This window comes from Pelophylax lessonae (assembly GCF_965119305.1).
Source record: "Pelophylax lessonae genome assembly, chromosome: 3".
In the NCBI taxonomy this organism is placed as follows: domain Eukaryota; kingdom Metazoa; phylum Chordata; class Amphibia; order Anura; family Ranidae; genus Pelophylax; species Pelophylax lessonae.
The window spans coordinates 343,816,871-343,839,026 of record NC_138770.1 but is presented as its reverse complement, the minus strand read 5'-3'; the positions used below and the strand labels follow the sequence as shown (position 1 = coordinate 343,839,026).

Sequence of the window (22,156 nt, the reverse complement as noted above, 5' to 3'; positions counted from 1 at the left end):
TTTGACATTTTGAGTGGTGTATTGAAATAAAATACCTACTCTAAAGAATCTTGTATTGCCGACGCAGAGACGCCTTGCAAATAAATCCATTGAGTGGAATGATGCAGAAAACAATTAAAAATCACAGCACGTTGCAGGACTAAGAACCGTGGGCTCAGAAAAAGGCCCCAACCTTGTCATTTTCAATAACTCGCTCTGTTAGAGCTCTTTGGCCCTCCGGAGTTTAAAACTTCCTGTTGCCAGTTGTGGTCTAGGCACACCACACTCATTCTTTCATGTGTTCATTAATAAGGGGCAAACTGGGTCTCACAAATACTTTATTACCATCAATCTGGCTACAATTATTGGTTTCATTAAATTAAAAAAAAAGAACAAGCACTGAATATTCAACATCAAGAGAAACATGTAAGTTCACAGATTAGTTCTGTGCTTGAAGCAATAAATACATTAATAAGGCATGTCATTGTTCCACTGAATCAGTAAACCCATGTCTTATTTGTAAGGCCCACTTATAAAAAAAAAGGAACTTTTAACTAAAAGGAAATTTTCATGGTAGCTTTGAAGAGTAGAGCTGGCCATACATGATACAATTTTCTTCTAATTTTCTGTACAATTTTCTTTATATTTACCTTCAACTATGTAGTACAAAGTCCTGCCTAATTGGATACAATTGAAAGGGTTGTTTAGTTTTGATCCCATTTTATATGGTTTTTGGTAAATCTAACAGAAAATTGTACAAGAAAATTGAACATGTATGGCCAGCTGAAGGACTCATGCACACTGGACGTTTTTACAGCTGCTGTTTTTGGTATCAGACGTTTTTTTTTCTACAGCCAATAAACGCCCCCGCATGTTATCCTATGTGTCCATGCACATCAGCAGTTTTTGGCAGGGGCATTTTGTGGCTATAAAAAAAAACTAAAACTAGTGGGTTTTGAGTTGCGTTTTTCAGCTGTAAAAACACTCTAATGTCTATAAACGCTGATAAATGCCAAAAAAACGCAGCTAACTGGCTTTTTTATTATGTTTTTGATTCCATTGCTTTTTTTAATGGAACATAGCCTGGGTTCACACTGGTGCATGCTGAACACCGCATGTGATTTGCCTCAAAAACACACCGAATTCCTGTGCACATCCCATGTGATGTCTGTGCAATGGGAGTTAGGCCATATATTTTGTATGGCTCAAATTGCATCACATTTGCACCAAAATGTTGTAGGACCCTTTTTTTCCCACACCTACATTTTATCGCATGGGTGTGAACACTCATACGATGCAATTCCGGCAAGCATTGTCTGGCAAGCATCGCATTGTGGGAAAGTGGGAGTTACTAAAATAGCAGAGAGGTGATTTTTAGCTAAAAATGACAAAAAAAACACAAAAAAATGCTGAAAAACGCCAATGCAAAAAAGCCGAAAAACGCTGAAAAACTCACTACACAGCTACAGGCATTTTTAATGTCCAGTGTGCATGAGGCCTAATGCTGGCCATACACTATACGAAAAATCGGACACTCGGCCGTGAGAGCAAACAATCGCTCCATCATGTAATGACCGATAAATCGTTCAATGGACCTAAATAAATCATTTTTTTCTTCATTTTTTCACCTATACCTAGTGCAAACAGTTTGGACAAGAAACACATTCACCTTACAATTTATCGTTCATTCGGCAGAAAATTTCAAAACTTGTCCTTTGTTTTTTTGGCTCAAAAACGTCACAACCGATTACCAATTTGTGCCCATTAACTGGCCGAAAAATGAAAGAACTGTCCAAATGACCAAATTTCGGCCGATTTTTCGTAAAGTGTATGGCCAGCATTAGTCACAAAATACTGCATTTTCTTTTGGCTCCAACAAGGCAGACTAAGAGCCGGTTCACACTGGGGCGACTTAAAGTCGCCCCGACTTTGAAGCCGCCCCATGCAGCGCGAATTCGTCGCGGCTTGCAAACGACTTCTCTAATAGAAGTCAATGCAAGCCGCTCCGAAGTCACCCTCAAGTAGTGCAGGAACCTTTTTTATGTCGGAGCAACTTGAGTCGCTCTGATTAGAACGTTTCCATTGCACAGAATGGAGCGTGATCTGTCAGGCGACCAAGTCGCCTGACAAGTCATGGCAGTGTGAACCGGGACTAATAGAGGTCCATTAAATGTCTCTGGCCATAAACAATGTATAGCATAAAGAACTTAAAGTAGAACCAAAGGCAAAAAAAAAAAAGTTTTTCATTTTGGATAGAGTAAGGGAAGGATGTAACCCTTGTCATTTTTTTTTTTTTTTTGCCATCTGTGTCCCATTGGGGAGATTTCTGTTAAAGAGGAAGTAAACCCTCCTCTGCCACTTGTACCTATAGGTAAGCCTATGATAAGACTTACCTATAGGTTCTGTAAATATCTCCTAAACATGCATCGTTTAGGATATATTTACCTTACATGCAGCCAGTGACGTCACTGGCGCATGGGCTCTGAAGGAACGGCCGCTGGTGCCGTTCCTTCAGAGCCCCGTGCCGTGACCCTCGTCTCCCGCGACGTGTGCGCGGGAGTGATGTCACTGCGGCTCCGGCCAATCAGATGGCCGGATGCCGCGATCACGGAAGACATGCGACTGAACATGTCGCCCATCATAGAGGTAAGCGAGCGGCACGGCGGGGGCTCGATCTAAGGTAAGTATTTCATAATTAGCTAGTATGCAATGCATACTAGCTCATTATGTGTATGTCTTTCAGGGGGAAAAAAAAATGGGTTTACAACCTCTTTAATTTCCTTTTCCAAAGTGAGGGAATCCCTGGTTGTTACCAGGGTCACCAGAACCAGGGTCCCCATCGGAAAATTTCTGCTTGTCTACCTGCTCTGGTCACAGGCCTGGTTCTGGTGTGAACCAGCCCTGAAGCATTTAAAAAAAAAAGAAAAAAAGAAACAGTCCCAAATCATAATATGCTGAAGTACAGGACTATACAGAGAAAAAAGATCAATTGCAATTTAGGCAAAACCATACTCAGTTTGTCAGTGTTTCAACAAAATAGACATTTCACAAAAGGTACTCTATGCGTGAGGTAAACAAAAGCAATATCCATGTATATTAACAATATAATACCGTATTTTCCGGCGTATAAGACGACTGGGCGTATAAGACGACCCCCCTATTACATGATCTACCGGTAATACTTATACTTAGGTTACCTTGGAGATATTATACTCGGCGTATAAGACGACCCCCCATTTTTGGGGGATTTTTTTGAGGTTCAAAAGTAGTCTTATACGCCAGAAAATACAGTAGCTATTTATTCTGAGAGTTCTGTTCTTTTTTTGAATTTATCTACAAATACTCATGGGTAGATTTGTGTAGCTATATTTCACAATCAAAACAAATAGTTGGAATTGAAAAATGTGTCTTTAGCAAATAAAATGGGAACAATGTCAGTTTTGTATGAAGACATAGATACATTTTATTACAAGAATAGCAGTAGTACAAGCATGGTACTGTGAAAGAGAAAGGTCATTAGATTTGTTTTTAGGTAAGAATAGATTCGGAATCTTACTATACTGCCTGGCCAAGCACTGAACTGCTTTACGGAGTTCCTAGGTTACATCACATCAGGCTTTCTGCTAGGCACGTTTTATTGATTTGGGCAATGAAAAAAATATTGCCCTTTTTTATTTGGGGACTGATGAATGAAAACTAGCCAAAAAGCAAGTGTGTGAAGTGCCTGCACTGCACATAACAGTCAGCAAGTTTGCAGCTGTCATTTTTCTTGTGCAGGTTACAATTGGAACAAATGTTTTATTGGTTGGAAAGACAATTTTCCTTGTGTTTTCCTAAAGGGTGACTGTACTTTCATGGGAAAAAAACAGTGAATAAAAAGAAAAAATGATATAACATACAATTGCAACTCAAGTCATATTGTAATTAAATGGTATTAAAAATTACCTTTGCTTTTCAAGCTGCAGCTTCTGTAAAAAGCAAGGCAATATGGCAACCTGGAAGTGTTCTGTACACAAAGTTTTTACAGAACTCCCCCAGAAACATCATTTACTGCTTGTGTGATTGGCTCACTGATTTTCCCAGAAGTCTGCCCTAAGATACAAGTCAGATTTCAGGCATCCCCTGCAACAAAAATGTCATTTTTGGTGAGATATTCCCAGTATTAAATCACGTCTAAAGGGATGCAGACCCAACAGCTTTCCTCATAAGAGCCCTACAGGTGCAACAGCTGGTTCATAATTATGAAACCACTCCCATTAGATTAATTTTCTACATGGACACAGACAAACACACAGGGATTTCTTCAGAATAACAAAAGGTAAGAATCTGCAACAAAGTGTGTTAAAATCCTTGTAATGTACATAGATTACCCAGAGGGGAATGTTTTTTTTCTCAACAAAAGTGGAGTTACTCTTTAAATAAAAATCTCAGCGTTTACATTGTGTTTCTGACATGACATTGTGGTGACTATATAAGTTACCTCTATTGCCTTGCAGTTCAGAAATCTGGGTTTAATGCCTCATGGAACACTATCTACATGGAGTATGTATGTTCCCTCTGTGTTTGCGTAGGTTTCCTTTAGGACTTCTGGCTTCCTCCCCAAAACATTTTAGTAGGTGCATTATTTCCCCACAGACTGGCTAGGGCCATTAGATTAGGCTCCTTCGTTGGGTAGTAAATCGTTCTATGTTCTCTGTAAAGCACTTTGTAATATGTAAGTTCTATATAGGAGGGAAAGGAAGTCCTAAAAGTCGCACGTCAAAGCAAAACCCTGTAAGGAGGTATATGAAAAACTCAGCCCGGGCTGTAATCAGGCCACGTCCCCAATGTGTTTCATTCCGCTCCGGAGTTTAATCATGGGGATCCCCATGACTAAGCTCTGGGGGTGGAGTAAAACACGTTGGAGGGGGATGTGACCTTGTTGGTGCCTGGGCTGAGGCTCCTTACAGGGTTTTGCTGTGATGTGCGACTTTTAGGACTTCCTACTAGATGTTTTCAGCTGGGATCAGCTCTTCCTTGTCGACACTCCTAGCGGTTTGTCATGCAAGAGGACCTGGTGGAGCTTTTAGCACCTGTCATTTTTGTTGTTGGTTACAGTTTCATATAAGAGGTCATGCCCACTGCCGATTAAGGCCATACACCACCCAGATAAGTGTATCTCTACAGCCGGTACATCCAGGTGTTTCCAGTTAGCTGCAGACAGGAAGCCTGTACAAATCAATGACACACTGATGCTCTCGAGGGGGGAGTGGCTTGGAGAGGGCGTGAGATAAGGATGTCTGAGTGAAGCTCCCCGTTTACCACGCTCCCGGACCGGCCCGACAAGGTATCGTCAATGCGGCATGCAAGCAAGTAAACTGGCCAAGTCTCGCCCGGTGACCCGCTCAATCAGCGAACGCTCACGAGTGGAGAGGCGCCACCCGCAGAGGAGATCTGGAGATATACAGCATTATTTCTATCATCAACTGCCTGATACCTCCGAAATTAAAATGGCGGCGCCACGTGCAGGCACACAAACAAAGCTAAGCATACAAGGAATTCAGCATACAGAGAGAGGGGAAAAGCTGCCGGAAGAGACTATAGGCTCGGGGGTGAACATAGTGAAGGAAGCGGGACTAGACCTCACTAAACAACAAGACCTGGCGTGCCCTGATATCAAGGATTTATTAAAAGCACTTCCCACAAAAGCTGAAATCGAGGCGCTGATCATGCGGATCGAAGAAACACATCGGGCAGACATGCAAGAACTTCGCAAGGACATGCTACATCTAGCAAATAGAGCTGCCGCAAATGAAGCGAAGACCACTGAAGTTAAAGAACAAGTGGATGATCTAGGTAAAACCACAAAAGCGCTATATGAAACCTCCATTAATATGCAATTGCAGATGGAAGATTTAGAAGACCGGAGCCGGAGGGGGAATTTGAAACTAAGAGGTGTCCCTGAGGAGGAAGGGGAAAACCTACATGAGAAGGTGAGAGACATTCTTCAGAAACTTTTAGCCCCCACCGTCCATCCAATGTCCCCCATGGAAATAGACAGGGCCCACAGAACTTCGGGGTATAGAAGTAAAGACCCCAACAGGCCCCGGGATATTGTGTGTAAATTACACTATTATACACAGAAGGAGGAAATCCTCCGCAAAGCATGGGACATGGGTTCTGTTGAATTTGCAGGGGCCAAAATAAAGATACTCCCGGATCTTTCTAAAGCCACTTTGTACCGCAGAGCCCTATTACGGCCAGTGCTGGAAAGAGCAAAACAGCTAGGGTTCGGGTATAGATGGGAGTACCCTTTTGCAGTGACTTTCTTTAAGGAACGTAATTTCTTTGTTCTACGCACCCCAGAAGAACTACGTAATCTATTTGATTTTCTTGGTACGGAACCGGTGGAGGTACAGGACTGGCTTGTAACCCCTCTAAGAACAAGGAGGTACCCAAGTGGGGGGCCTTGGGAAAGGGGGAGGAATGGAAATAAAGTGGCCCACGCCTAAGGTACCTGGATAAAATAATGAAAAGGATGGACTTTTTTTGGGTCTTTTTTTTTTTCTTTTTGAGGGGGCCCCTAAATCCCTTTTTTTGAAGGGGAAGAGGGTAGTTGAACAAATATATACATATACAAATATACTGATGCTTTGCCCTTCTGGTAACCCTTTTCTCTTTTTTTTTGTTGTGTTGTTTTGAGAAAATTCCTTCATCCCCTCCCCCCCCCCTTTTCCTTTCTTCCTTTTTTTTAAGGAGAGGACAGTATGAGGAGGTCTGTCCCCTAATTTTTGAAGACAGATACACACCACCTCCACCCCCACCTCGCTTTTTCCTATTTTCTTTTTTTTTTTTTTTTTTTTTAAAAAAAGAGGAGAAGAAAAGTGAGGAATTTTTGAGTCCCTCGGATAGACGGTGGACATTTATGTGATTATATAAGCCGAAAGAGGGTTGCCCTTTTTTTTTTTTTTTTTTTTTTTTTTAGGCCTTGAATTAGGATGTTTAATTTGACTGTTTTTTTTTTTTTGTTTGGTTTGGTATTTTTCTGTAGTGTGGTTTGTGATTTTTTTTTGGTTTTTTTTTGAGTTTTATTGAAGGGTTTTTTTCTTTCACGGGGTAACGAATAAATGTGTGGATATCTGCCTATTAAATGGCGGGTAAATGGGCAGATAAGAAAGGGGAATGGGATATTCACAATTCACAAACAACAATATAATATAAAATTTAATGCGTATCTTAATTTACTGATATTATTTTCATTTTTTTTACGTAAAGACACAAAATTATTTAGATTAAACACTTAACGGTTTAATAGGACCGCATTAAGAGGTTCTAAAGAGGGTGTTAGAACACAGGAATAGAAGGGGGTTTGTAGGGTTTTTTTTTCAAAACTAAAACACTAAATTGTTTAATAGGACCGAAGTAAGAGGTCCCTTAAGAGGGTGAGAGAACACGGTGACAAGGGAGGTCTTTCCCTTTTTTTTTTTTTTTTGGGAGGTGTAGGGGTTGGAGGAAGAATTGATTAATAGACGATAGATCAAGGTATCAAGAAGGGAGGGGGGAAATAGTAAGAGAGGTGATGGATATGCCCTGCTCCATCTCTCTCCTTCACTTTTTTTTTCTCCCTCTATTTTTTGCCGTAAGGTTTGAGATGGGGGACATGAGGGGGAGGGAGAGGGATCAGTGGAGGAAGCGGAGGCGTATGAAGAAATGCCATTAGACTTTGGAAAATACCTGGGTCGGGACCCGGGAGTGTGAGGGGAGAGTTCCTCTTGTAGATATTTGTGTTTTTATCTTTCTTTCTGGATATTCTCTAGCCTGATCCATCTATAACCCCATTTAGGAAATTGCTCAAAGAGCCAATAGAAACTGGAAGAGCAACTCAGCGTAAAGCTACATTAGCGGCCCCTTATAATTAAGGGGCCAAGCAGGTACCTTCCCCCCCCTTCCCCTAAGCCCCCGGGGGGTGTTTTTTTTTTTTTTTTTCTTCTCTTCTCTCTTTTTAAAATGGAAAATATACAAATTTTATCTATTAATGCAAAAGGTCTTAATGTGCCGGAAAAAAGGAAAATTCTGATAGACGACCTGAAAAGATCAAAGGTCGACATTGCTATGATACAGGAGACACATTTTAGAGAGTATAAATGCCCAAGGCTAGGTAATAATTCTTTCCCTATAGTTTACCATGCAACTAACTTAGAGGCAAAATCAAAAGGGGTGTCCATCCTGATATCAAGGAATCTACCTTGGAAATGTAAGCAAATATTGAATGACCCAAATGGTCGTTACTTATTTATAAAAGGGACGATACGGGAGACCGTAGTTACATTAGCTAATTTGTATGTACCAAATATAAAACAAGATGGATTCCTTGGTAGAGTGATGAACATATTAAATGAGTTTAGAGAAGGACAACTTATAATAGGAGGAGATTTGAATATTACCCTGATCCCAGCAGAGGATACATCACGGGGAATATCTTCAATCCCCGTAAGGGTACAAAAAAAGTTCTCCAAAATATTACAAGAAGGTCAATTAATAGACGCATGGCGTCTTAAACACCCAGGAGAAAGAGATTACTCATTTTATTCCCCCTTACATCAACAATATTCCCGTTTAGATTATTTTTTAATCCCTCATAGTCAATTACATGCTATAAAAGACATAAAGATGGGGGTAGTGACTTGGTCCAACCACGCCCCAATTACAATAACTTATGAGCTACCAAATAAAAGAGAAAGGAGAGAAACAACCTGGAGACTGAACGAAAGTCTTCTACAGGACCAAGAGACTATGGCAGAGGTTGAATCAGAGATTGAATTTTTTTTCCGGACTAACATTACAGAAGATTCAGACCCAGGTATAATATGGGAAACCCATAAAGCAGACACTGATGCTCTCCTTCATTGTCCACAGCTGTCCATGTGCAATTGCACATGAAGAGATTACCTGCAGTTACAAACAGATTTGGTGTTATACTTGCTTCCCTGGAAGCCTGTGTGTTCTACCTTCTCTCTGTTCCAGGGAGTTTTAGACACCAGTGTTCCCTAACATGTACTGTGGTTCCTTCCTGCAACCCTCTATGGCATTACAGATCTCAGTATTGGCATAGGAGTTGAAGGATAGAATTACTGTGCATGGTGGGCATCCCACACTCCCAGAAAAGTCTTATGGGGGTGGCAGCCCGAGAACAGAAGGAAGCCCAGTAGCTATTACTATGTAACATACATGAATATTTAAGATACAACTGGGCACACAGATTATGGTAAGGAGTATGTTACACTGCTATGTCATATGTTGCATACCCCTGACCTCTGCCCTGTATATATTATGCTATACAGTACATTATATAATCATGGCCCCTTATCTCTTTACACTTGCCTGTATGTTACAGGCTCCTGACCCCTGCATGCTGATGTTTTTCAGACATCACATATTTCTAGCGGCTAAACACTGTACTGCAGTGTACTTTGCACACTTCTGTCTGCTGCACTCCCAGCATACAGAGTGGTCAGGATTATGTAATGTATAGCCCAGTGTACAGAATACAGTGTTCAGAAGTATGAAAAATACAGCCCAGCGTATGGAGTGCAGTGGTCCAGAGTATGTAATGTGCAATCCAGAGTACAGAGTACAGACTGCAGAGTGCGGGGCTCAGGAATATGTAGCATGCAACTCATCATGCAGATGTGAAACAGTCAGGAGTTCAGTCCAGCAGACATTAGTATGTAACATACAACAGTAAGGGGCATCTAATATATAACACAGTATGAAGAATACGGGGGGTCAGGAGTAGGTAATGCACACACAAAATCCTAACCGCTATGTTAAATACCCTTTACTATTGAACACTGTTTGCTGTGGTGCTTCTCCTTACCAAGCAAAAATCTTCCCTTGTAGAAAATTCTCCGCAGCAAACCAACTTAAAAAACCAACCCCTCTCATCCACCTCTGCTGCCCTGTCCACAGTTCACCTCTGCACCCCCGTCCATGGCTCACCTCTGCACCCTCGTTTTTTAGCTCAGCTCTGCACTCTCTATCCAAAGATTACCTCTCCACCCCCTGTCCACAGTCCACCTCTGCATTACCTGCTCACAGTCTACCTTTGTATCTCCTGTCCAAAGCCCATCTCTGCAACCCTCATCCATAGTTCACCTCTGCACACCTTATCTACAGCTCACCTCTGCACCTCCCTATCTACATATCACTTCTGCAGCCCCCTCACAAAGCACACATCTGCACCCCTTCATCTACAGCTCACCTGTGCACCTCTCCACAGCTATCTTCTCCACTCCCCTACAACCCTCTTCTACATTAAACCTCTGCAGCTTCTGTCCACAGCTCATCGCTGCACCCCCATGTCCACAGCTGACTTCTGCACCTCTCATTCACAGCTCACATTAGCACCCTCCATGTCCACCTGTTTGCTACACCTTGTCCACAGCTCACATCTGCACCCCTTGTTCACAGCTCTTTTTTGCACTCGCATCCACAGCTCGCAACTGCAACTCTTGTCCACAGTTGACCTCTGCCCCCCATGTCCACAGCTGACCTCTGCACCTCTCATCCACAGCTCACCTCAGCCATCCGTACCCTCCATGTCCACAGCACTCTTCTGCCATCCCTTGTTCACAACTCACATTTGCACCCTTTGTCCACATCTCACCTCTGCACTCACGTCCACAGATCACCTCTGCAACTCTTGTCCCCCGCTCACCTTTGCACCCCTCCCCCATCTGCAGTTCACCTCTGCACCCCCCTACCTTTTGCTAACTTCTGCTTCCCCCTTCCAAAGCTCACGTTTGCACCCCACCCCCATGCCCACAGCTAAACTTTGTCACCCATGTCCGCAGATCACTTTTGCTCCTCCCCCCATGTTCCCCAGGTAACAGGCCAACATTTTAGATGGTAACCAGTAAAAATAGAAAGGGTAAATCTCCCTAATATGGAGACATATATAATAAAAGCCCAACAGGTGTTCTGTATTCATTAATACATAATTACATCTATTCTTTTTTTAAGCTGAAGTTTCGTAAAACATTTTTTTAAAACAGCAACAGGGATAATACATTGACCGAAAAGCGTCCCGCGTGCTGATCACTGTTGTGTTAGGTTGAAATCTTGATCAGTTTAAGCTGTGACAAGCATTTGTGAAAGGTACTGACTATGTCTGCCTTATTCAACCCCTGTGCTCCATTATAGAAGCCATATTATCAGTTTAAACAATAAAAAGTGCATAAATGGAGAGAGTGGGCCTTTCATTCATCCATCCATCCTTCAATCTTAGAGTGCTACAGGCCAAACATTTTTGTTTTTCGTTTTAGATAGATTTCAGAAGAGTAAATCCTTTCCTCAAGTGTTATATTGCTTTGTGTGACCCTGTTTGGTATTAGGGAAATTTCACATCACTTCTTTTCCCAGCAAATCAACAAGCGATTGGAGCAGTTGTCACTGGAAGACAATAACACAGACAGTAATAATAACCTGATAGAGGTTCTAAAACGTCCCCGTATTACTGGAAAAAGGTGTTTTGTTTCACTCCGTGACATCACTGGAAATATTTTTCATCACTTCCTGTTCTGAAAGAAAGTGGGAAATCTCCCCATTGGGGGAAATAGTTTGCAAATATAAACTTAATAGTGGTTTTAAACCTTTCCCTCCTTGCCCAATACAAAACAAAGTTGTGGATAAAAGTTAGGTTTAACATTGTTTGCACCCCATTTGCTAACTTCAGCCAAACATGTCTAAGGATAGACAGAAGAGAGAAACAAAATAAGGAAAAATCAAATAAATATGTACATATTGAGGCTTGGTGCTGCCCCTTTAAATCTGATGCGCTGGGTGCTGGCCCACATGTCTTAAGGTTAATACACTTTGTACATACATTGTAAAATTTGTGCTATCTTTTCCCAATATGTGTCTCTTTGTTTAGGGCTGCCAACTCAGCAAACCTATTACATTCAGTATGCTGTGACCTAATGCAGTAAATGATTGAGCATGTTATAAAATGTATAAAATGTATTTATGTTCATCTGTAATATTGCAGTTCTTGAGATTTGTAGTGAGCTATTTTAAAGTAAAATAAGTACCATATATTGTTTCTGATTACATTGATGGGGTAAATTACTTTTTGTGTGAAAATGTCACTGCTTTCTTTATTATCCACTAGATGGCACTGTAGCAATTTGTTTATTTTTTACATCTAGCTCACTGTTTAGCAAACTACAATATAATACATTCCAACTAGACTGAAAAGACTTCTGGTTTACCAAGATTGTATATTTAACTTTTAAGACAAGAGTGTTATGTGTTGTTGTAGATGAGTTATCATCAGATTTGTTGACACCTTATGTTAGTGTGAAAATTCATTTAAAGCAAATTTAAAACAACTTTAGGCATTACATAAGTATGCTTTTTCTGGCATATACATAATGTAGTATCCCTTTAATATATATAACTTCAAGGGATAACTTATTTGTACGTATTATTGTTTAAACAACTAAATCAGTTGCAGGTTTTTGTTTCAGAGGATGCAAAGTCATTCATTTATTTTTAATTTTTGGTTAAACATGATAGACATATTTCATTTTTCAACATAACTAACGAAGTGACTGGGTGGCATAAGACAGTTTTTAAGTCCTGGTGTTGTGCTTAAGTGGAATTTCTCCCCCGAATGTTACTAATTATAAATAATATAATATAAAAGTAAGTTACATGCATAAAGATATGAAGCAGCTTTCAGAACGTGAAAAATAAAACATTGTAAAAAACAGCGCTACCAGGAAAGTGATATAAATAATAAATACAATCCTTCAATAAATAGATATACAAACAATCTAATTCATAAATATAAAGTGCACTTAGTGATAAAAAATATATATATATATATATATATATATCAATAAATATATATTAAGTACAATATATCCAAGATGCTTAAGTGCTAAATTGAAATAGTGCAAAATAAAGTGCAGTCCAAAATTATAAGTTCACTGAAATGTCAGATAAACTGCTGAACAAAAAGTGCTTGTAGTGCTCCACGAAGTGACAAGTGCTCCAAACGACCCTTTTGGGAATCCACTCACCAGATACTAGGAATAATCAAGCCTCATAAAAGCAATGATTCTCCATAATAGCCCAGGGGATGGATGGATCTGCGCACCTCCAGAGAAGCCTCCAACCTTTAGTGATAGCCCCCTCTTGGTTAGGCAAGGAGGAGAAAATGCAGTCTGCTATCTGTCTCTTATCTTCAGTCTGCCGAGGAGGAGAGCTCCTATGTCTGCTGGGCCCTTTTTGTAAGCTTTTAGGACTTGTTCGGAAACCACAAGCTATTCATCATTGAGTTCATGACTAGTGCTTGTTTAGTTAAGGGGGAGCCATTGAAACATAACTAGGACAGTGGCTACAGGACAAGCCAGCAGCTCTAGCATATATTCAGCAATCTTTTACCAGTGATCCTGCCTGGACATCCAGTAGTTCTGGGGGTACTCACTTGTATGAGTGAGAATGGGTCCAATATAGTTTTAAACCATGTGGTTAATTTTCTGCCTGTTAATGCTGACTGCAGCTGGGCCTGTCCGCCGTGATTTAAAAAACTCATAAAGCCATTGCTGAAGCAGCCGCCACTGCTGCCCCTCCATTCAGAGATCAGAGAGTCAAAGGCATGTTGGTCATGAGAGGGGATCCACCAGTAAGAAATGTGGCCAAAAGGTTATTATGCAGCACCTCCCCAAAATCAAAAAATGCCCCTTTAGGATAGTGGCTGTAGATCGTCTGTTTTCCCCTTCTATCAGGAATTCAATAGAGTACTCGCCCAACAGCAGTTCCTCACTTGTATGTCCTAAATCATGGGGTCCCTGCAAAGGCATTTGAGCATAAAAAAAAAGCTTATTCACCACAAATTGCCTGCAGCATGCTGAGTCCCCTGTTTTGCTTAGGACAGCAATGTTCTCAACAATTTCACCCCACCTACATACAATTGCCTTGACTTTAGCATTTATTATGGGAAAGAAGCAATGTCTTTGGAACTTTGTGTGCTGTCACTTGTGTTGTTACAGGATTTACATCAGGCTGGCCATTATTTACTATGATCCAACCTGACATAGATTCCACCTTCTCGATTTCCATCTTGGAAAAAGCATGCTGTCTGCTAGTAAAGGTAGTTGCAGCATTTCAGCTCTGACTGAAAGTAAGAATGTGCAGTCTTATGAAGTAGCTGACTGGTTGTTAGCAGTTTTAGCTATGTGCAGGCATTAGGACAATGCTATATGGTGAAACTAATGGCACCGCAGTTTCTTGAACAAAGTACTAAGCTTGGACTTGCCACTTTCCTTCCATTTAGAAGAAAAATGATTATCTTCTTTCCAGTATAGGATACTATGAATGAAACTGTCTGTAAATTCATTAATTGTTTGTGCATTGTTGTGTTTAGAATATTGTCACCATTAATAATTATTTTTGTTTTTGTCCAACAGGGACTGACAGGACCTGAAGGATCTCCTGGCCTTGTCGGCCCAAGAGGGCAGAAGGTCTGTAGGAATTCATACTTACAACGGATCCAACTAATATTATTTACATGCACATTTTAAGTGCAAGTCAGTTTTCAATAAAAGGAATGTGTCCTTTTTCATTTATAACTAATTGCAGTTACGAATGTATTGATATGAGATATAAATAGTTATACTATTGTGCAATCCAGCCTTAGTTAAAAACGGCTTTAAACCAAATTTCCAAGTTGATTTTTAGATTTAGAGATCTGACTTGTCTGCATACTTTACAGAAAGAGGGTAAAGCTAAGTACTGAAATACTGAAAGAAAGTGGGAGGGGCTATAAGCAAATTTAATGGAGTACCAACATCCCTAAAAAATGCAAAAAGTTTAGAAAATTCTAGGGCATGGGACTTTTAAGGTACTCACTAATATATATATATTAGTGAGTATCTTAAAAATCCCATACCCTAGAATTTTCTAAACTTTAAGTACTGAAATAGGTTGCACGGGGAAGAGATGAAAGTGAAGGCAAAAAAAATGTATGCAGGCGGTCCCCGGGTTACAAACAAAATAAGTTCTATAAGTTTGTTCTTAAGTTAAATTTGTATGAAAGTTGGAACAGGTAAATTTTTTAAGCAAAACTCCAGCCAAACATTTTGTTTTTACCTTTTGGATAGCATAGGGAAGGGTAACATCCTGGTAATGTTTGCTTTTCTGTCTGTGCCCCTGTTCTGAAGATTTCACCTTACTTTCTGTCCCTGTGACAATTGGATTTGGAAAATTTTGGGTTGTTATAGCAAGGATTGGCGATTAAGCTTCAGTGGAGACACCTTTTTCCCCATGAGAACTCTTACAGGAGTGAATTTCCCTTCTTAGGGGTAGATTTCCTCTTACTTCCTGTTTGTCTCTCTCCGTTTGTAAGTATTAGTTGTATTTACAATTTGATATATGTAACTCAGGGACTGCCTGTATATTATATAAACTGTATTTATATACAGTATATATATATGGAAGAAGAAATAGCCAATAAAACCTGTGGAAATATTTCAAATTATTGGCAGGCATGAAAAATACAAAGGGGTTCAGTATGCAGTAAAGTCATAGTTTGCATTGAGTCTCATAAAGATACAGGCTTCCTTTGTTGTTATCTCATCTACAGATGTACATGTCCCTTCAACACCTTTTCAAAATCAGACCCCATCAAGTTACAAGAAAGCCTAGAGCAGGGGTCTTCAAACTATGGCCCTCCAGTTGTTCAGGAACTACAATTCCCATCATGCATAGTCATGTCTGTGAATGTCAGAGTTTTACAATGCCTCATGGGATGTGTAGTTCCACAACAGCTGGAGGGCCGTAGTTTGAGGATCCCTGGTCTAGAGCATGAGTGCAAAATTTGATGCAGCTCTGCCTAGAAACCAACAGATTCTAGGTTTTATTGTCAAAGCTAAATTGAACAAGCTGAAGTTAGAAGCTGATTGGCTACCATGCACAGCTGCACCAGATTCTGAGTGCTCTAGTTTTAGTTAATCTCCTCCACTCATTCCAAGTGCTTCCTTAGGCTCCTTTCACACTATCCGTCCGTCGGACGGATTCCGTTTTTCTCAGCGGGGGATTGAGCCGCCGATCCCCCGCTGAGCAGCAGGATGACAGCTGTGTCTCCGCGCTGTGTGCCGAGACACAGCTGTCAGTTCCCCATACATCTCTATGGGGGAAATCGGATGGGAACGGCCTGTCGGTCCATTCTCATCCGATCCCATCCGATCCGCTGGACGGATGGAAAATAGGGTTTCCATCCATCCAGATTTGACGGATCAGATCAGATCGGATGTCAGCGGACATGTCTCCACTGACATCCGATCCCCCCATAGAGATGCACGGGGGGACCGCACAGATCCGCCAAAAAAAACGGACAGGCAGATCTGAACGGTCCGCCTGTGTGAACGGGGCCTTACTGATCCATTGACATTTATCTCAGTCCACACCTGCAGTCATGTTTGCATGATTTAGATCCAGAGACATGCTATTTTTGGAGCTGCAGTTTTGAAACAGCACTTATTCTTGTCATAGAATAAAAAAGAAACAACAAAAAAAAAAGCAAAAATAAATAAAAAATAAGAAACAGATGTTATGGTTAAAAGGTAACTCAACTTTCATGGGGAAAAAATAGCAAATAAAGAAAAAACAATATAGCATATACAATTGCGACACAAGTCATAATATAATTGAATGTTATTAAATATTACCTTTCCTTTTTAATCTGCAGTGCTGTGATTTTCTGTAAAATGCAATGCAATATGGCTACCTGGAGCTGTTCTGTACACAAAATGTGTACATAACGCCCCCAGAAACATAATTTCCTGCTTGTGTGATTGGCTCACTGATTTTCTCAGAAGTCTACACTAAGTCGGTTTTCTGGCATTCCCTGCAACAAAAAGGTGATTTTTGGTGAGATACTTTCAATAGGAAATCACCTCTAAAGGGATGCAGGCCCTGCAATTTTCCTCATTAGAGTCCTGCAGGTGCACAGCTGGTTGATAATTATGAAACCACTCCCATTAGACTCACTAAGCACAGGGGCACAGAGGAAAAAAACAGTGATTTCTTCAGAATAACAAAAGGTAGGAATCTGCAACAGAATTTGTTAAAATCCTTGTAATGTACATGGATTTCTCAACAAAAATGGAGTTTAATTGATACTTACAATACAATTTACTTACAATAACATTTTGCATTTGATTTTGGTACCAAAATCTGTTCACCATTCCGGAACTCCAAAATCAAGGGGGTTGCAAACTTCCAGATGACATGTCAATAAAAGAAGGGGCCTCTTTATGAAACAAAACCTCAAAGCATGTGCAGGCATACTTGTAAAAAGATCCTTTAGACTAAATCACATTTACCATGATGTAGTAATTTTTTCAAAAAGTGCAAACTATACCAAATGAAAACAACAAAACAAACCCTTCACTTATTTACTAAGAAAGGCCTACAAAATAAATTTGAGACTCTTCTGTTATATTCATTCAGTAGTGGTTCAACTCTTCATTCAAGAACCCCACCTAGGTTCAAATATGGGAGGATACAGCACGCTTATTGTGAGTTGTTATAGTAGCCTAGCAATTGCGCTGCGGAAAGTTCTCTTGCTCTAGATTCCATGTTCTATATTAGTGATATCATGTTGCTCATGAGGAAATATCTCATGAGTAACAATTACAGTGTTTTATATTGTGTCCATTAAATAATTAGCCAATCGTTATGGGAATTTCAGAAGATTCCACAAATGAATGAAATTCATTACATTTGGTGAAAGCGGTGGTAAGCATTGCAAGAATAAAGAGAAGACCTAGAGCAAGTCTCTGAGCAAAAGAAAATTTCTGAAAAACATTGGAAGACATATATAGACAGACTGAACTAACTAGAATAATAGCGACTTTTTCCCCTAGCACTTTCATGCTGAAAATATTATTAGTGAGATTGCAAAAAATGTACTGTAAGACTGAAGCTTTATGGTTTATTATGCTTGGATAATGATGTAGTGTCTATTTCTAGGGTGAACCAGGACCTCCAGGGTCTCGTGGACTATCTGTAAGTGTAATGTGACTTGTGCCATAATGTAAAGCATACTTAGCTCTTGTACCAAGATACTCAACAGGTAGATAGACCATTAGGACATTATGCTATTACATAGCTGTGGCTGGTTTATTCTGTTGTAAAACTCTGTTATACGCAACGTTGTGGACATATACACATATAGTGAAAAAGGAAAGCATTAAAAGAATATTATACAGCACAGCTTCAGATAAATTACAATGAATAAATACTTTTCATCATTCTGTCAACTTCAATGCATTTTTTTATATATGACTTCCTCCAAATTTTGTGAAACCTACTGCTTTATCTCAGTAGAATCATATTATTTTTTTCTGCAAGTGTGTTACCTCTACCAGAAAGTGACATGAATTTTATTAGCCAGTGGATTTTATAGATAAACTATAAAAGAATCGTACAGCAGATGTTAGGTTCAGTTTGGAAACTGTTTTCAAATATCTATTTCTGTAGCACTAATTGTACAGTTCCAGTACTATGTGCTATAGTTTGCAAGGCTCATCAACACCGTTCTAGGTTTGATATTTCTATGCTCTGATTTTAAATTACTATTATACTGTATATTACAATCTGATGCTTTTCAGCCACTGCTCTTCAGCTAAATGAATGTGAAACATATCTTAGTTGAGGCCAACTTATATATGTTTGCTAGACAAAAAAATATAAATTTTTTTAAACACATGGAATAAATCTTTTTGCCCCCTTCAGAGTTAAGTGTAACAAAAAAAATACAGATGCTCTATTAAAGCTTGGCATTGTCTAAAATAAGGTTATAACTGTCGTTAAAGACTAATATGTTATGACAAGAAAGGGAACGTAAAGATATGAATGATACAAATTGGTGTCATACTTCACAGCCTTCCAGGTTTAGTCTTTAGGCCCCAGTGATAGTAGATTTGTACTTCCAACAGGCCCACGTAATTTTGCATGATAGCTCTGGATGCAGATAGACATCCAGTACCAATATTAGGTATTTCATTGACTCCTATTGTCATCATGTTGCACTTTGGCTTCTGTGCTTAACTGAAACATTTTTTATGTACAGTATTTGCCATTGGTGGGAACCTCTTCTCTTTAAAATTTAGCCCTACACTGGTGGTTGGGCAGTCATTTTTTTTTTAGTTGTGATTTTTATGCGAGAAAACATTCAGCCACTAATCATCCCATATTTTGGAAATTTTGTTTTAAAAGATAAGTTTGGGAATAAAAAAAAAAAATTAACATTCATACTCACATATGTGGATGCAGCATCTATCCGATGCTGCATCTGATCCCCACTGGCTCTAAGGCCAAGCGATCAAAGACAGCTGATCACCAGTCTTCAGTGAGCAGAGAGCTGGTGACTGTCAAGCTCTACCCCTCCAATGCTCACTGGAGCAAAGGGCTGTGGCAGGAATGGCTTGTTCAGTCTCCCAGAGGCACACTGAGAGGCTGAGCCAGCTGCCAGTCAGTCATCTGCATAGATACCATCATTAAAGTCATGATCCCTCATCAGTCTGGAGTGGCTCAGTGACACCAGCAGGTAGCAGGCTTTAGCCCCCTGTCAGCTGAGTGTGAGTCACAAGGGTGCAGAACGAAGTGTACCTCTTTGACCCACAGGAGAAGTAGGGCCAAAAAAGCGTTGGCCCTAATTCTTCTTTAATAAGCAGTTTGTAATTATCAGTATACACACTATACTATATTTATCTATTGCAGGCTGCCATTTTTTTTATTGCTGCTGCACGATGAATGATCTTATGTCTATATCAGTCTTGCCATAAGTCTTTGAGAGCAAGACTGTTGAGTGCAGTGTCTGATATATATTGTATTTCTTGTAACCTCATGAAAACAAGGAACATCATGAAATAAAACAGCGAAAGTCATTTCTATAGTTATTTTTAATCAAACTGCAATAATGAAATAAAATGTGCACTTGCTCATGTGGAGCTGGGAACAATTTTGTTTAAATGTAAAATTCCTACTTCGATGGACATAAAAACACATCAAGACTTATAGGTGAGCACTATAAAACCCTAAAGCTGGTCATACATGGTTGGATTTTCATTTGAAGGTTCATAGAAAATTTTTTTTTCTCGCTAATTTCATTTGAAAGCCTTTACAATTTTTAAAAGGACTGCTAGATGTATTAAACAGGTTTTATTACAATATCAACAATTTTAGAATAGAAGTAACATCCATAGTTAGAAATTTGTTAGTCTAAGAAAAATTTCTGATTCTTCTCCTTTAAATCTTCCTTTCACCTCAATCGATAAACAATCATCAATTTTACCCCATTAGCCAATATCAAACAAACATTACGAAAATGTAAAATTTCTAATCAAATTCCACCGGTTTGTGGCCAGCTTAAGCATTGGGTGTACTCCCAGTTAAATTGGCCCACTTGTTTCAGAGTATGTAGATGCAGGCAAGTTAAAATGATGTGGACATTGTGCTCAGTGAAGCAAAAGCTTCACTTGGTGCTTGTGTGTTTTGAATTGTTCAGATCAACTTATTCTTTCAGGTCCTAATGTCAGGAAGCGCTCAGTGGGTGTTTGGAATGGGAATTTGGTGTCCCTTTTTGACTCCTGTGTGTACAGTATGCCTATGACAGCTGGAGTTTGATTGTTCACTGCAGACTAAATAAACACATTTGTTAGAAATTAACCTCACTATTTAGAATGTGGTTTTGGACAAACTTATGTTCTTTGTATTTTTTTCTTTATTTTAAAAATATATATTGAATACCATTGACCTCAAGTGTAATGTAATCCTTTCTTAAAGCGGATTTTAAAGTGTACTTGTAGAAGATTTAAATGGCAATTCTAAACAACCTGGTAGATAGAAAGCAGATCCTACCTTTATCTTCCTTAAACTTGGTATTTTCACAGACTTAAGGCATTGAAGAATGGGTTACTCAGGCACTGAGTGCAGGGTGTACTTACCCTCCCCTTAGGCCAGAAGATGAGAAATCTTGAGAAGAGTGCTATGGTGTGGCGTCTTAGGGTGCCTATTATGTTTGAGATAGCTAAGCTTAGTCATTTAATCACTTTTACTGGTTTACTGTGAACCAAATAGTAACAACGACTATCTGTGTCAATCCATTTAAAGAATAGGAAACATTGTTTTTATTTCCTGTAAGGTAATAAAAAAATATTGTCCTTCATAAAAAAAAAAAAAAAATTATAGAATTTTGATGACCAATGGGATAATGACCAATGGGATGACCAATGGGATAATGATGGTTGGATCATCAGTTTTTTTTTAATGTTCTTAAGTTTTATTTAGATTGTAAGCTCTCCTCTGACTAGTGGGGCCCTCTGATTCCTACCTTCATGTTGTAAAGCACAGCGCAAACTGTTGGCGCTATATAAATCCTGTAAAATAATAATTATAATAATTATTTTAATTTTTTGCTAATATGTTTCACACAGACAAGTAAGAGGGTAGCAGGATGGTTTGGTGATTGAAGGAACATTGTCATGCTCTATTCATGCAAAGTTTATATATTTAAACCATATAAGATTTATTTATTTTCTGTTTTCTTTTTCAAAGGGTGGCGGAGTTTCAGGGCCAAGGGTAAGTAGAGAGATTTCAGCATTTCTTCATGACACAATGAAGTGAATTTATTTCCTAGCAAATCACTGCCTATATTTAATGTTTTATCTGCCAATAATGCATATGCATATGTTCATACAAATAAGACAGCAGATCATACCAGTTATTTTACATTTACTGTCCAAAGTTAGTAATGATTAAACTAAACTTTTACATATATGATAAGGGTAAGCAAATCAATGTTCCAGGCAGGGGTATTATTGGAGCTTAGCACCCAATGTTTTCAGCTTAGTGTCCAAGGTCAGCATTCTAGCAAGTTTTCTCATCAATCCAAGTATGATCTTGCATAAAAACCATATTTTAATATTTGCATAATACAGCTTCTGAGGGTTTTGTATCATCCCTTTATAAACACCTCCACTCATAACTGCACTGCACATTTTCCTCACAGTACTTTAAAACAGAATTTCACTCTCTCAATCAGCATAGACCATGTTTAGCATTAGTTAATAGATAATTAATGAATAGAAGGCATAATATATTTACTTGTTTTAACCTTTGTTCACAT

At 39.4% G+C, this 22,156-nt stretch overlaps 1 protein-coding gene across 1 annotated transcript in view; it reads left to right on the top strand.

Moving 5' to 3' along the window:
• The window catches only part of COL9A1 (collagen type IX alpha 1 chain), a 132,439-nt gene that overhangs the window by 11,088 nt on the left and 99,195 nt on the right, over nucleotides 1-22,156 (top strand). The window contains exons 5-7 of the mRNA XM_082252047.1: nucleotides 14,433-14,486; nucleotides 17,998-18,033; nucleotides 21,586-21,609. Coding sequence (XP_082108173.1) covers nucleotides 14,433-14,486; nucleotides 17,998-18,033; nucleotides 21,586-21,609 — 114 coding nt within the window. The remainder of the gene's footprint in view (nucleotides 1-14,432; nucleotides 14,487-17,997; nucleotides 18,034-21,585; nucleotides 21,610-22,156) is intronic.